The 13,968-nt window shown below is 36.7% G+C and overlaps 1 protein-coding gene and 1 pseudogene across 9 annotated transcripts in view; both read left to right on the forward strand.

The window, feature by feature from the left end:
- Positions 1-13,968, forward strand: part of DPP8 (dipeptidyl peptidase 8) — a 71,870-nt gene that overhangs the window by 38,322 nt on the left and 19,580 nt on the right. For all 9 annotated transcript variants that reach the window (XM_059697821.1, XM_059697811.1, XM_059697848.1 and 6 more), the window contains 7 exons: positions 3,598-3,698; positions 4,300-4,477; positions 5,319-5,478; positions 8,422-8,501; positions 10,015-10,167; positions 10,441-10,576; positions 12,033-12,178. In XM_059697821.1, coding sequence (XP_059553804.1) covers positions 3,598-3,698; positions 4,300-4,477; positions 5,319-5,478; positions 8,422-8,501; positions 10,015-10,167; positions 10,441-10,576; positions 12,033-12,178 — 954 coding nt within the window. The remainder of the gene's footprint in view (positions 1-3,597; positions 3,699-4,299; positions 4,478-5,318; positions 5,479-8,421; positions 8,502-10,014; positions 10,168-10,440; positions 10,577-12,032; positions 12,179-13,968) is intronic.
- Positions 609-3,418, forward strand: LOC132227798 (peptidyl-prolyl cis-trans isomerase D-like; annotated as a pseudogene).

Raw genomic sequence — 13,968 nt, forward strand, 5'->3', positions numbered from 1 at the left:
CTAAATTTATCAGCGGTTTCTAGAAAATTCTTGTAAACCTTAAAAGTGTGGTTTTGATCTCTATATCCAGTAGTTTGCTTTCCTCTATTTCTGTCATTTGTGACCTGTTTCTTTGTCTCCGCATTTTTTATGCTTCCCTGTGTTGATAGAGTGGCTTTCTGTGCTAGGTGTCCTATAGGGCCCAGTGGCTCAGCCTCCCCAATAACCTGAGGTGGACACTCTTGGTGTACCCTTTTGTGGGCTTTGTGCACAGTCTTGTGGTAGTTAAGCCTTGATTGTTGTAGGTATCTCTGAGAGGAATTGACCTCCAGGCCAATTGGCAGTGAGAATCAGCTGTGTCTACGGTGGGAGAACTTCTGTGCTGAAGACACCCTTCTGGGGCAAGACTTGCTTCACTGGGGCTTTGGTGCTCACTGAGTCTGCCCCCTGAGTGTGTCCCTTATGGATCTGAGGAGTTGTAATCTGGATGGTCCCACTCTGACCACTGTGTACACTGGCTCTTGGATCTAAAGAGGTGCTAATTTAGCCTCTGGCTGAGGCTACCCAGCAGGAGCTAGGAAGAGATCTGCAGATTCCCCTTCCTTGTTTGGGGTTTTGGAGGTACCCAAATGAGGCCCAGCTGTGAAGCAGTGCAAGCTGCTGTGGGGCCTTGGGCCTTCTCTTGGACATTCTGGGTCTTTTTGGCCCAGCTGCAGTTTGTTAGGTAATTTTCATATTGCAAAGGGCCAGGGCATTCATATGCAAAAGCCTCTGCTGCAGCTTGGAAGGGGCAGGGTCTCAGGGAATCAACAGGGCGGAGCAATCAGCTATGGCTGATCCTCAGCCCTGCCCTAAGAGGCCCCGTGTCTCAGTGTCCCGGTAATCGCTGCAAGCACCTCTGAGAGGAAGCCGCCCTCGAGTTACGAGTTCTGCCCGCTTCCAGACAGTCCAGTTTCACCTCATATGAGTCTGGGTCCCCAGAGACTTCCCGGAACTGGAGTTCAGAGCAGTCGGGGGCTTGTGACTCCCTCCCGATTCAAAAAGACAGTTGTGTCCTCCCTTGCCAGCCCTTGCCGCGTGTTCCTCCGTACCTTTGCACTTTACTTCTGCACCTCCTCTGAGTCTTAGTGTGCTTTTCTCTTTCCTTCTAGTTGTAGAATTTCCACTCAGCCAGCCTTCCTGTGGTTCTGGATGATGTCCATTTTGTCTTTTAGTTGTATTTTTGAAGTTGTTGTGGGAGGCAGCAATTTCCAGTGTTTACCTATGCCGCCATCTTGGTTTCTCCGAAAATTTTTATTATAAGCACAACCATGAGGGTTTATTGAGCATGGCAAATGCAGGCTGCAATACAAATGGTTCTCAGTTCTTTATCACAACAGTTCCAACTCCTCATTTGGATGGGAAACATGGTATTTGGCACAGTAATTAAAGGAACGGGTGTGGCAAGAATTCTGGAAAATGTAGAAGTGAAAGGTGATAAACCTGCCAATTTGTGTGCTACTGCAGAATGCAGAGAATTGAAGGCAGGGGGTGATTGGGAAATATGCTCAAAAGATGGTTCTGGTGGCAGTCATCCAGATTTCCTCAAGGATGTAGATATAGATTTAAAAGACATAGATAAAATATTATTAATAACAGAAGACTTAAAATATTGGAAATACTTTTTTTTTTTTCAAATCCCAGAACTGGGAAATGGCCATTAAAAAATATACAAAAGTGTTAAGATATGTGGAAGGTTCAAAGACTATTATTGAGAAAGCAGATAGATCGAGGCAGCAACCTGTAGCTTTAAGCTGCATGCTGAATATTGGTGCTTGTAAACTGAAGATGTCAAATTGGCATGGAACAATGGACAGTTGTTTGGAGGTTCTTGAAATAGAACCATCAAATACCAAAGCACAGTACCATAGAGCTTAAGGATGGCAAGGATTGAGAGAATAGGACCAAGCATTGGCTGATCTTAAGAAACCTTAGGAGATAGCACCCGAAGATAAAGCTATCCAGGCGGAATTGCTGAAAATCAAACAAAAGATAAAGGCACAGAAAAATAAAGAGAGGGAAGCATATGTAAAAGCATTTACCTTGCCAAAACCGGTTTGGCTGAGTGGATAGAGCGTCGGCCTGTGGACTGAAAGGTCCCAGGTTCGATTCTGGTCAAGGGCATGTACCTTGGTTGCGGGCACATCCCCAGTGGGGAGTGTGCAGGAGGCAGCTGGTCGATGTTTCTCTCTTATCGATGTTTCTAACTCTGTATCTCTCTCCTCTCTGTAAAAACTCAATAAAATATATTTTAAAAAAAAAAAGCATTTACCTAATAAGGAGTTCAGTTATGCTTAAATATTACACGTTGATGTATAAAGGCAAAAGGAAAATTTAAGGGATCTTTTTCTATTATATATGATCGCTAATGTGTTTCCTTTGATATTTCAGTTCCCCATTGTTTATAGTTTAGGAATACTGATATCAGTTCACTCTTAATAAAAGTGTTACAAAGTAAAAAATAATCCTATATAATAAAAGGGTAATATGCAGATTGACCTAATGGTGGAACGATCAGTCGCTATGACACACACTGACCACCAGGGGGCAAACACTCCACACAGGAGCTGCCCCCTGGTGGGCTGTGCACTCCCACAGGGGGAGCATCGCTCGGCCACAAGCCAGGCTCACGGGTGGTGAGTGCAGCAGCGGTGGTGGAAGCCTCTCCCGCCTCCGCTGCAGGCGGGCAGTAAGGAGCGAGTGGTCCTGGACTGCAAGAGGGATTGGGTCTAAACCTGCAGGCGGACATCCCCCAAGGGGTCCCAGACTGCAAGAGGGCACAGGCCGTGCTGAAGGACCCCCCCCCCTTGCCTCCCCCAGTGCACAAATCTCGTGCACTGGGCCTCTAGTAAGAAATAAAAATAAAATATAGGGAACTAGGAACTAGTTCACAGGTACTAGAGTCTAAAATTATTAAAACTTTTTAACCAGTTATTATAAAGGGTTCTGTTAGTATAAACTCATGGGAAAAGACTTTTAATTTTTTTTTTAATTTTATTTTTCAATTACAATTTACATTCAATATTATTTTGTATGAGTTTCAGGTGTATGCCTGTGGTTAGGTAGTCATATATTTTACAAAGTAGTTCCTCTAAAATTTCATGTACCCATCTGGCACTGCACATAGTTACTACAATATTACTGACTATATTTCCTATGTTGTACTTTACATCTCTGTGACTACTTTGTGACTATCTACTAGGGATTGAGCCCGCAACCCAGGCATGTGCTCCATCCTGGTTCATAGATCGAAGCTCAACTACTGAGCCACGCCAGGCGGGCCAATTTATACTTCTTAACTCCTTCACCATTTTCACCCAGTCCCCCAACTTTCCCCCATCCCTTCTGGCAACCATTATAGACTGTGCTAATTCTGTGGTTAGACTTTTTTTAGGCATAAAGAGCAAAGAGCACCAGCAGAGGTAACCCACAACTGCTTGTTTTGCTATATCCTGTGTGCCTTTTTAAATGCCTAGCTCTGAAAAAGTATCATGCTACTAAAGATAATGATTTAAATAGACTAGTAAGCTAATGATCTAAGTCTTTTTATAACTAGATTCCCTTTTTCCCTTTTAATAGATTATAGATGTCATAGATAAGGAACTAATTCAGCCTTTTGAGATTCTGTTTGAAGGAGTTGAATACATTGCCAGAGCTGGATGGACTCCAGAAGGAAAATAGTACGTATGTTAAGTTTTCACTTCTTTGCAAATAATTGAGAATCCAGAGCTTTAGAAATGTCTATGCTATTATGTTTGCCTTTCAATTGGAGCTGTAGTCATATGTAAATTTGCAGTGTTATTTATACACAAAGATTTTTTTTACCTAAGTGGACTTTGGGATTTATAATCCTATAAGCATAGTTGCATAGCATTTTAATTGTCTCTTACTTAGCCAGTCGTAGTTTCAGTTATTTGTGATTAAAATAGTATGACTTTAAGGCTCACAGGTAAGTGCATATTTTTTTATTGTATAATTCAAATAAGTATCTGTAGAGCCTTATGTGAAGATGATAACATGTGGATCTGTCTAATGCAGACAGCGGGAGTATTATGAGGCTTGCGTTTGTTGACACTAGAGAGAGAGAACAATTTCAAAGTCCATCTGTGATTTTGGAAATTTAATTAGTCATTTGTAAGGGATAATTTAACGTATACTAAAGTAATTTCTTCATTATGATTACAGATATTACGGATGGGTGCTAGGGGAGAGAATAGGAGAATATTCATTTTCTGAGAACTTACTTTATTTTTGGTGCTTTTCTCTTATTTGTTTAAATAGTGCTTGGTCCATCCTGCTAGATCGCTCCCAGACTCGCCTACAGATAGTATTGATCTCACCTGAATTATTTATCCCAGTTGAAGATGATGCCATGGAAAGACAGAGACTCATTGAGTCAGTGCCTGATTCTGTGACACCACTGATTATCTATGAAGAAACAACAGACATCTGGATAAATGTATGTCTGCTCTCCTGTGCTTGGTTAGATATTTTCTCAGAATGCTAAAGCAAATGAAATTTTATAGCAGACTATCAAGATGAATTTTTAAGTTCACAGTAACCACGAATATTATTTAGTTTTAACATTTCAGATTGGAGTGATGGTTCTAGAATAATGAAATGGTTGTAGATAGAAAATAGATGCCATTGAAATGACATCTTCTTGGCTGCAGGTTTACCCTTGTTCCTAGACACAGATATTGAAAGCACAGCCTCATCAGTGCCTCCGAGAGGACCATAAGAGTTCTGTGTAGAAAGGACTTTCTCTTTTTGTTGGCAAATTATACCAGAATATACCAATTTGGGTTGAATTGTGCATTTTCCAATTTAGTGGGGAAAACTTAAGATACAAAATAAAGCCAGCTCATTCTCTTGCTGAATATAAACTTTATAAGATTCACCTAAAACAAACATCTGTTTTCCCTTCAACTGTTAGAATATTTTCCTATGGAAAAAAATGTTAAAAAATTTTTCCTCATAATTTCTGTAATAAGATTTATATTCTTAAATAAGCCTCATGCTATGTTTCAAGGATTACAGAAATGGTAGGTAAGTAAAAGCTTTTGGCATTTTTTTCTCCATTTGGAAACATTTATTTCTCAATGCATGAAGTCTTTGACTTAAATAAGATAAATCTGAAATGCCTAGGCAAAATCGTAATTGTAAATATACCATAGCCCCTAGCACCATCAGTTACTTATACTTCAGAATATGCTTATCAAGTCTTTCTCTAGCTTAATTTAATTGTTTACATAGTATTTCATTAATCTGTATATTAAATTAAGCTATTCATTTTACAGATCCATGACATCTTTCATGTTTTTCCCCAAAGTCATGAAGATGAAATTGAATTTATTTTTGCCTCTGAATGCAAAACAGGTTTTCGTCATTTATATAAAATTACATCCATTTTAAAGGAGAGCAAATATAAACGATCCAGTGGTGGGCTACCTGCCCCAAGTAAGAAATCCTTTTTTACTTAAAAAAGAAAAAATGTTGGGGGCAGAAGGTGGGAGGGGCAGGGGTAATGTATTGTCTCTTTTATATACTTTATAAGCATCAATACTGCTTCATTAAACTCACTGCACAAACTAAAATACAAATATGTGAATGTATAACAGCGTAAGACAAAGATGTTTTGCTTTGTTTTTATGAGTATGTTTATTTTATTTTTGTTGTTGTGAATCCTCACCTGAGGATATTTTTTCCATTGCTTTTCAGAGAGAGTGGAAGAGAGGGAGCAAGGGAGGAGGAGAAAGAAAGAAACATCGATGTGAGAGAGACACATGGACTGGTTGCCTCCTGCATGCTGAGTGTAGGGGGGAGGGGAGCAAACCCACAATCCAAGTATATGCCCTTGACCGGGAATTGAACTGAAGACCTTTCATCATGCAGTCCAAATCTAACCATTGAGCAACATCTTCCAGGGCTAGTATGTTTATTTTAATGCTTGCAAACCCTAATTGAAAATTACATTCCAGGAGAGTTGAGTTGGCATCAGCCATCTTGCCTGTGCCTCATAGGACAAAGTTCATAGCTCTTCAGATGGATATAATTATGTTGGTCCAAAGTGAAATTAAATATTGTCAGCTGAAGTTGGGTTGCTTCCTCTTTTTGGCTATTGTGAATAATGCGGCTGTGAACATGGGTGTACAAATGTCTGTTTGAGACCCTGCTTTCAATTCTTTTGGGTATATACCCAGAAGTGTAATTGCTAGATGTTATGGTAATTCTATTTAAAATTTCTTGAGGAACCATTTTACTCTTCGTTTTCTATTCCTATTAGCAGTACAAAAGTGTTCCAGTTTCTCCATATCCTTACCAATACTTGATTATTTTCTGGGGTTTTTGGTGACTTTTTTTTTTTTTTTTAATAATAGCTATCCTAGTGGGTGTGAAGTGGTATGTCTTTATGGTTTTGATTTTTATATATATATATATATAATATATTTTATTGATTTTTTTTGCATAGAGGAAGGGAGAGGGATAGAGAGTTAGAAACATCGATCAGCTGCCTCCTGCACACTCCCTACCGGGGTTGTGTCCGCAACCAAGGTACATGCCCTTGACTGGAATCAAACCTGGGACCCTTGAGTCCGCAGGCTGACGCTCTATAACCGGTTAGGGCGGTTTTGATTTATATTTCCCTAATGACTGGTGACATTATGCATCTTTTTATGTGCTTATTGGCCATTGAATATCTTCTTTGGAGAAGTGTCTGTTCGAATCCTTTGCAGAGTTTTTAATTGGGTTGCTTGTTTGTGTGTGTGTGTGTGTGTGTGTGTGTGTGTGTTTTAACATGGCCTTTTAAATATTCTTATTTGGGAAACAGCTACATCCTAGGACTAGCAAAGTAAATACTACATATGATTCTATTCCTTTCCTTAGCCTAATTTTTTTTTAAAAAATAGGCAGGATCTTATATATTTAAGACAGAGAGTTTCTTCCCTGAGACCCTTAGTTTAATGTGGCCCTTAGTGTGAAATTGTGCTACCAATTCCTTTATTGTTGAGAAATTAAATCACTTATGGAATTCCAGAAAATTTAGTGATAAAGACAGGTCAGAGAGCTGTGAATAGTAGTTAATTAATTAAAATACTTTGGGTTCAATAATATGAAAATGATAACTTAAAAAGAACTGTTGCTCTGGCCGGTGAGGTCAGTGGTTAGAGTGTCAGCCTGCACACCCAAATGTCTCAGGTTTTATTCCTGGTCAAGGGCACATACTTGGGTTGCAGGTTTGATTCCCTGGGAGGCAACCAATGTGTCTCTCATATCAACATTTCTCTCTCTCTCTTTCTCCCCTTCCCCCATTCCATCCCTTCCACTCTTTCTAAAAATCAATGGGAAAAAATAAAAGAAGAGCTGTTACCTCAGTTAATACTCATCTCAGAACACCAAGCTTCTGTTCCCTCTCCGTGTCTATTTCTGGGCTCCTCAATTTGTCTACCTCATCTTTCCCTTTTCCTCCTTTTTTTCCTTAGTCGTTCTTGTTCCAAATCTTCCTTTTCCATGATGTCTACTTTATTTTCCTCCTTTCTTTTTTCTTAAGTGGTTATAATGTGAAACAATTAGTACTTGTTATATATTTGTTAAATTTTTATTTTCTGGCCATCAAATTTAAAGTACTAGGTTGAATTTTTATATCTAAGAAAAAGAAAATAAGTCAAAAATTTTTTAACTTGAGTGGGATTAGCTAAGAGCCTGTACTATCTTATTATTTTATGTCCTCAGCTATCACTTCCATAGCCATAGTTAGCAGCAGCTAGGCAAAGAGAAATAGTTTCCATTTTTTAATCTCCTTAAACCACTGAGAGAGCCTTATCTGCCAAGACAAAATCTCATAAAGACAAATGGGGCATGTTGGCATTTAATATGGTAATACCTGATATATTTTTAGCAAATGAAGAACAATTATATTAAAATTTTCATCCTTAAGTAGTTTATTGCAATTCTAGAAGAAATGCCTTGTTGACCAATTAGACTTCATTTGTCTAACCAAAGGTCTGTGAATGCAGGTGCTTTTGAGTTCTTTTCTGGCTTTGCCATGAAAATCAATTTTGCTTTTTCACTTTATTTGCATGGATCATTCCATCATTATTTCAGAATATTATGAAGACGTATAACTTGAATTTTTTAAACGGTTGACCTTTTTTTTTTTAGGTTGAACTTCACCTAACATTAAATTAACCATTTTTAAATGAACATTGGCATTTCGTATATTCACAGTGTTGTGCAACCACCACCTCTAACTAGTTCTAAAACATTTTCATTATCCCAGACATAACTTAACATTTTAAATATACTTTTTTAGAAAAAAGAGTTTAGAATACCATTCTTTATTGTTTCATTTGCTTATATAGTCTGGTATAAAGTGCTGACTTATAACTATGTTATCTTTAGGTGATTTCAAGTGTCCTGTCAAAGAGGAAATAGCAATTACCAGTGGTGAATGGGAAGTTCTTGGCCGGCATGGATCTAATGTATGTCCTTTTATTCTGCTGATATGTTTGGTCCACATCTGCTATGTGTATGTAGTGCAACTTCATATGACCCCAATGTTTTGAGTCTTAATTTAAATTATAAATCTCACCCATTTTATAGCCCTGGTATTAGATGTGTACTGGTTATTACAGGTCACCGTTTTCAAATATTGTGTTGCTACTTAATAAGGGAAGGGCTAATCCATACTTCTCAAACTTAGCAAAAATTGTAAATTAAACTACAGTTTGAAAGTTACTTTTAAAGGTCTTACAAACTACGCATGTCATTTCTATATTAGAAGTTACATTTACTGCTTCTGAGGTAGTGATTTTCTTTCATTCATCTGTTTATCTTATTTCACAAATTTAAAATTTCATCCACCATCTGCAATGAGTGATAGAAATTTATACAGAGAATAAATTGATAGGGAAAAGGAGGGAAATTCACCCTCTGTTTCACTCTCAGCATGTAGCTTTCTGTGGTTATTTAGTGAATTCTAATTTTTCTTTTGACTTTCATAGTACCTTATGTTTGTTTCAGTTAAGTGGTCAGTTTTATGAAGTCCCTTAAGAACTCCATCCTTTATATGTGTGATACATACAGTTAAATTGATGAATACTACCAGGATTTAGTGAAGGCCTATTTTTTCCTCAAATTGATTTGGAGATTTATTGAAGGATTGTGTATACTAGCTACTAAGAGAAGTCACTCATAGTCTCCAGGTGATTGAGAAAGAATGAAGATCCAGCTCCCAGGCTTGTTTTTGTTGGTAAAAATTGTAGAATATTATAGGCAACCTTTAAAGTATGATTATCACTGAGTTTCATATGGTCTTCTGGTTATATATTCAAATAAAAAATTTTTCTGTTTAGGGACTTTGGATGTTGTCAACTGAGAAAAAAATCTTATTGTGGAATTCTAAGTTTTCATAATAAAAAATTATACTAATGTAAACTTTTTTGAGTTCTGAATGAAGACTTAAGAGATCTTATCCATACTTATTTATAAACTATACCAATATTGAAACTATGGTTGAGTTTAATTATTCCCCAACCCAATAAATGAAACACTTTTGCAGATTTGTACAGAAGACCAAAAGTACTATCTAAGATAATACTGCACTAACTGAGAAATATATAGGATGCTGAAATGAGACTGTGTTAAGTGTGCATGAATGGTTGGCCTAAGCTGCAATATAGCTATTATTTTTCCTATAGATGGTTGTCATTTTAACGGAATAATTCTTGTATTTTAAGAAAAGCATACATTCTGACCATATAGGAAACTACCAATAGTGTGTAACTCTGGTGTCATTTTTTCTTCTGGACAGGATCTGTTCTTAGCTATAAGTCATAAACAAACCGACAGGAACACTTGTGGAAATTTTTTTAAAAAGAGGCACAAGTCAAAGGATGATTCACATGATTCTGAATAAAACTGGGGATTGTTGGTTGAATTACTGACCTTGCCAAGGTCATGCTAGCTCTGATTTTTATGTTGTTATTTTGACAGATCCAGGTTGATGAAGTCAGAAAGCTGGTATATTTTGAAGGCACCAAAGATTCTCCTTTAGAACATCACCTGTACGTGGTCAGTTATGTAAATCCTGGAGAAGTGACAAGGCTGACCGACCGTGGCTATTCCCACTCTTGCTGCATCAGCCGGGTATGAAGTCCCTGTTTGAAAAGGGTTTCCTGTCATAGAAAAAACCCTCTATTCTTATATTACTCCTTTTGAGTAATGTGGAAATCGGTCAAATTGGCCTGCAGAAGTCTGATTCTCGGGAAAAACTTTGAAAAGTTTAACATTAACTTCAGCATTGTGTGTGTACATAAATCCTCAGACTCTTATACTCCTGTGGCATCAGAGCAGATATAGTAGCAGATAACATTTGTTACTGTTCCCTGGGGGAAAAGTAACTGTTTTTTCTTTCTCTAGCATTGTGACTTCTTTATAAGTAAGTACAGTAACCAGAAGAATCCACACTCTGTGTCCCTTTACAAGCTGTCAAGTCCTGAAGATGACTCAACTTGTAAAACAAAGGAATTTTGGGCCACCATTTTGGATTCAGCAGGTACTCATTCCCCTGAACCTGATCTTAAGTAGGATTAGCACATTAATTATTATAGGCAACCTTATTATAGGCTCTAAAACCTGTGTGATATGTCCACATTCCCTGGACCCAGTCTTCCTGTTTCCGAGCTGCTGGGTTTCTGATTGATCCCACCCCTCCTATTCTGACAACTACCAAGTAATGTGGGTTACCTCCCACTCGAGGCAGGAGCAGGTCTGGAAGGCCTTTTTTTTTTTTTGTAAATATATTTTTATTGATTTCAGAGAGGAAGGGGAAGAGAGAGAAACATCAATGATGAGAGAGAATCATTGATCGGCTGCCTTCTGCACACCCTGCACTGGGGATCGAGCCCGCGACCCGACGTGTCCTTGACCAGAATCGAACTGGGACCCTTCAGTCCGCAGGCCCGACGCTCTATCCACTGAGCCAAACCAGCTAGGGCTGGAAGGCCTTTTTGAAAATAGGATTAAAGTAGTCAACATATCCGCCAGGAAACCATTTGTTTACACATTTGTATGATTTTCCAGATAAACAAATGAGCTTGAAGATAATGGTACCCTGAACTAGTAATACTCTTTGAGCAGTGAAGCTACAGCTTTAGGGAATAACCAGCTGATAACTTTCTTAAACTTTTAAAGCACTTGGAATGGCCATAAAAGAACTCCTGTTGTCTGTGGAAGTGAAGAGCATGGTTAATTATCTATTTTTAAAATGTTTGATTTCTTAAACAAAAAATGTACTAATTTTTTCTTTTAATCCAGCTAAGTGTTTTCATGCATTAATATTTGCTAAGGGATTAAGAATTAGTATAAAATCACAGTATGTAGGTATGTTCTAATGTGCACAATAGAATTTTTAATATAGTGATGATGATGCTTAAATTGTAACATCATCCAATACACACACAGACTTAGGATAGGTCTGTAAACCAAAGACTGATCATGACTTTTTTCTGGCTTCTGGTTAGGCTTATTCTCTAATTATCAGAAACAAATGTTTATTGAGCACCTGCCTTGAGCAAATTAAAATGACTAAGTTAAATTTGTGCTTCCAGTTTCTAATCAGATATATGTATTAAACATCAGTAAGTTACACCGAACTGAGCACAAAGTATTTGTATAGTTCTACACAATAATCCTATGTTCCAAGGATTATTCAGAATACGATGTGTTTATTTCTGAAATAGATAGTTTGATATGTTCATTAGGTTTTCTTTTGTAAAGATAATTTTTTTGCTTATCACCTGGAAGGGGGCTGGTCAGTTATTTGTGTGTGAGTGTGGGTTTTTTTTTTAAATTATTTATTTATTTTTATCTACTTACTTTTTTACTTACTTATTTTTATTTATTTACTTATTTATTTGTTTTTGAGTGTGGGTTTATTTTTAACTTGCTATCATATTGTAGAGCTCCTATAACAACTTTTCTTACAGACTTGGTATGTTATTTCCTTGCAGGTCCTCTTCCTGACTATACCCCTCCGGAAATTTTCTCTTTTGAAAGTACTACTGGATTTACATTGTATGGAATGCTTTACAAACCTCATGATTTACAACCTGGAAAGAAATACCCCACTGTGCTGTTCATATATGGTGGTCCTCAGGTGGGTATATTTTATTACATATATATAATCATTAAGTGTGTTTTACGTACAAACATGATTCACATTTGTATTATAGCTATCTACACATAAATCATGAAAATGTTCAATTAGAGTTCTGTTAAAAACTTGAAGGCATATCTTTATAAACTTAAAAAAAAAGCTGAATACAAAGAAGCTCAAAAGAGAAATTACAGGACACTCTAATAAGCTTTATGTGTTTTGTTACATTATTTTGATGTTAAGGCTAAGTTTTTCCTTTCCAGTGAAGAAATGATATCTGAAAAACACAGTATAAAAACTCTCTGGTTATCTAGATTTTAAGACTAACAGATAACCTCATATTAGTAATTAAGTTTTAAAAGTCAATTATTTAAGTTGAGATTTGAGCATTGTTGAGCCTCTGCTATTATTGACTCTGGCTTATGTTTTAAGTATCCAATTTAGGAGTTTAGGAAGCTGGCTAATTTGTAAATCAGTGTCAATTTCTTAATTTACAATAAGAACTGTAACTACTGTGGGGAATGAAATACTCATTTCAGTAGGAAAATATGTTGTTTCTATCTAAAGAAATTTTGGGGGGAAATGCAAATAATTAAATTTCTTGGTAAATAAAAAGAGTTTTAACAGTTATTTTTAGAAAGCCATGGTAACATGATGAATTTCCACTCTTCATTCTAAGCTGTATCTCTTAAGCAACTAGAATACTTTTACTAGCTAGTTAAGGCAACTGCTATACTACTATTTATCACTGTAAAAAGTTTAACCTTGATTTTCCTTTCTCTATATTAAATATTAGCATGTGAGTATTAAGTACATTCCATTGTCTATCAGAGTAAAGTATTTGGGGTCAGTGAATTGGTTAATTGGTAATTTTTTAAAATGTTTATTCTTGATTATCTTACATTGAGCCATTGAGGAAATTAAAATATAATTACACTGTTTTGTACTCAGTAAATATCCTTTACAATTATGCCCAGTTATTTAGTATCTGAAACTATATCTAGATTTCAACTCATCCAAAAAATAAAAGTAAAATAACTACATAAACCATAAACTCTCAGCGATGATCTATATAAAGTTAAATCACTTTGCCATTGTTAAGTGTGTTTTACAAACAAACGTGATTCACATTTGTATTATAATTATCTACACATAAATCATGAGAATGTTAAATTAGACTTCTGTTAAAAACTTGAAGTCAAATCTTTATAAACTTTTTTTTTAAGGCTTAATACAAAGAAACTCAAAAGAAATTACAGGACACTCTCAGAAGCTTTATATTTTGTTACATTGTTTTGTTATTAAGGCTAAGTTTTTCCTTCTCAATGAAGAAATGATACATGAACTATGTGAAAAACACAGAATAAAAACTATCTGGTTATCTAGATTTTAAGACTAACAGATACCTCATATTAGTAGTTAAGTTTTAAAAGTCTAAGCCAGCCATGGGCACACTACAGCCCGTGGGCCGGATCCGGCCCGTTTGAAATGAATAAAACTATTGAAAAAAAAGACCGTACCCTTTTATGTAATGATGTTTACTTTGAATTTATATTAGTTCACACAAACACTCCATCCATGCTTTTGTTCCGGCCCTCCGGTCCAGTTTAAGAACCCATTGTGGCCCTCGAGTCAAAAAGTTTGCCCACCCCTCGTCTAAGCCAAATGAAAAGACACTCAATATCACTAGTTAGGGAAGTGTAAATCAGAACCACAGTGAGACACCACATTATACCTATTAAGAGAGCTGTGGTCCAGTCACTATGGCAGTTCTTTAAAAAGTTAAACAG

Source organism: Myotis daubentonii, chromosome 1, assembly GCF_963259705.1.
Source record: "Myotis daubentonii chromosome 1, mMyoDau2.1, whole genome shotgun sequence".
Taxonomy (NCBI): Eukaryota; Metazoa; Chordata; class Mammalia; order Chiroptera; family Vespertilionidae; genus Myotis; species Myotis daubentonii.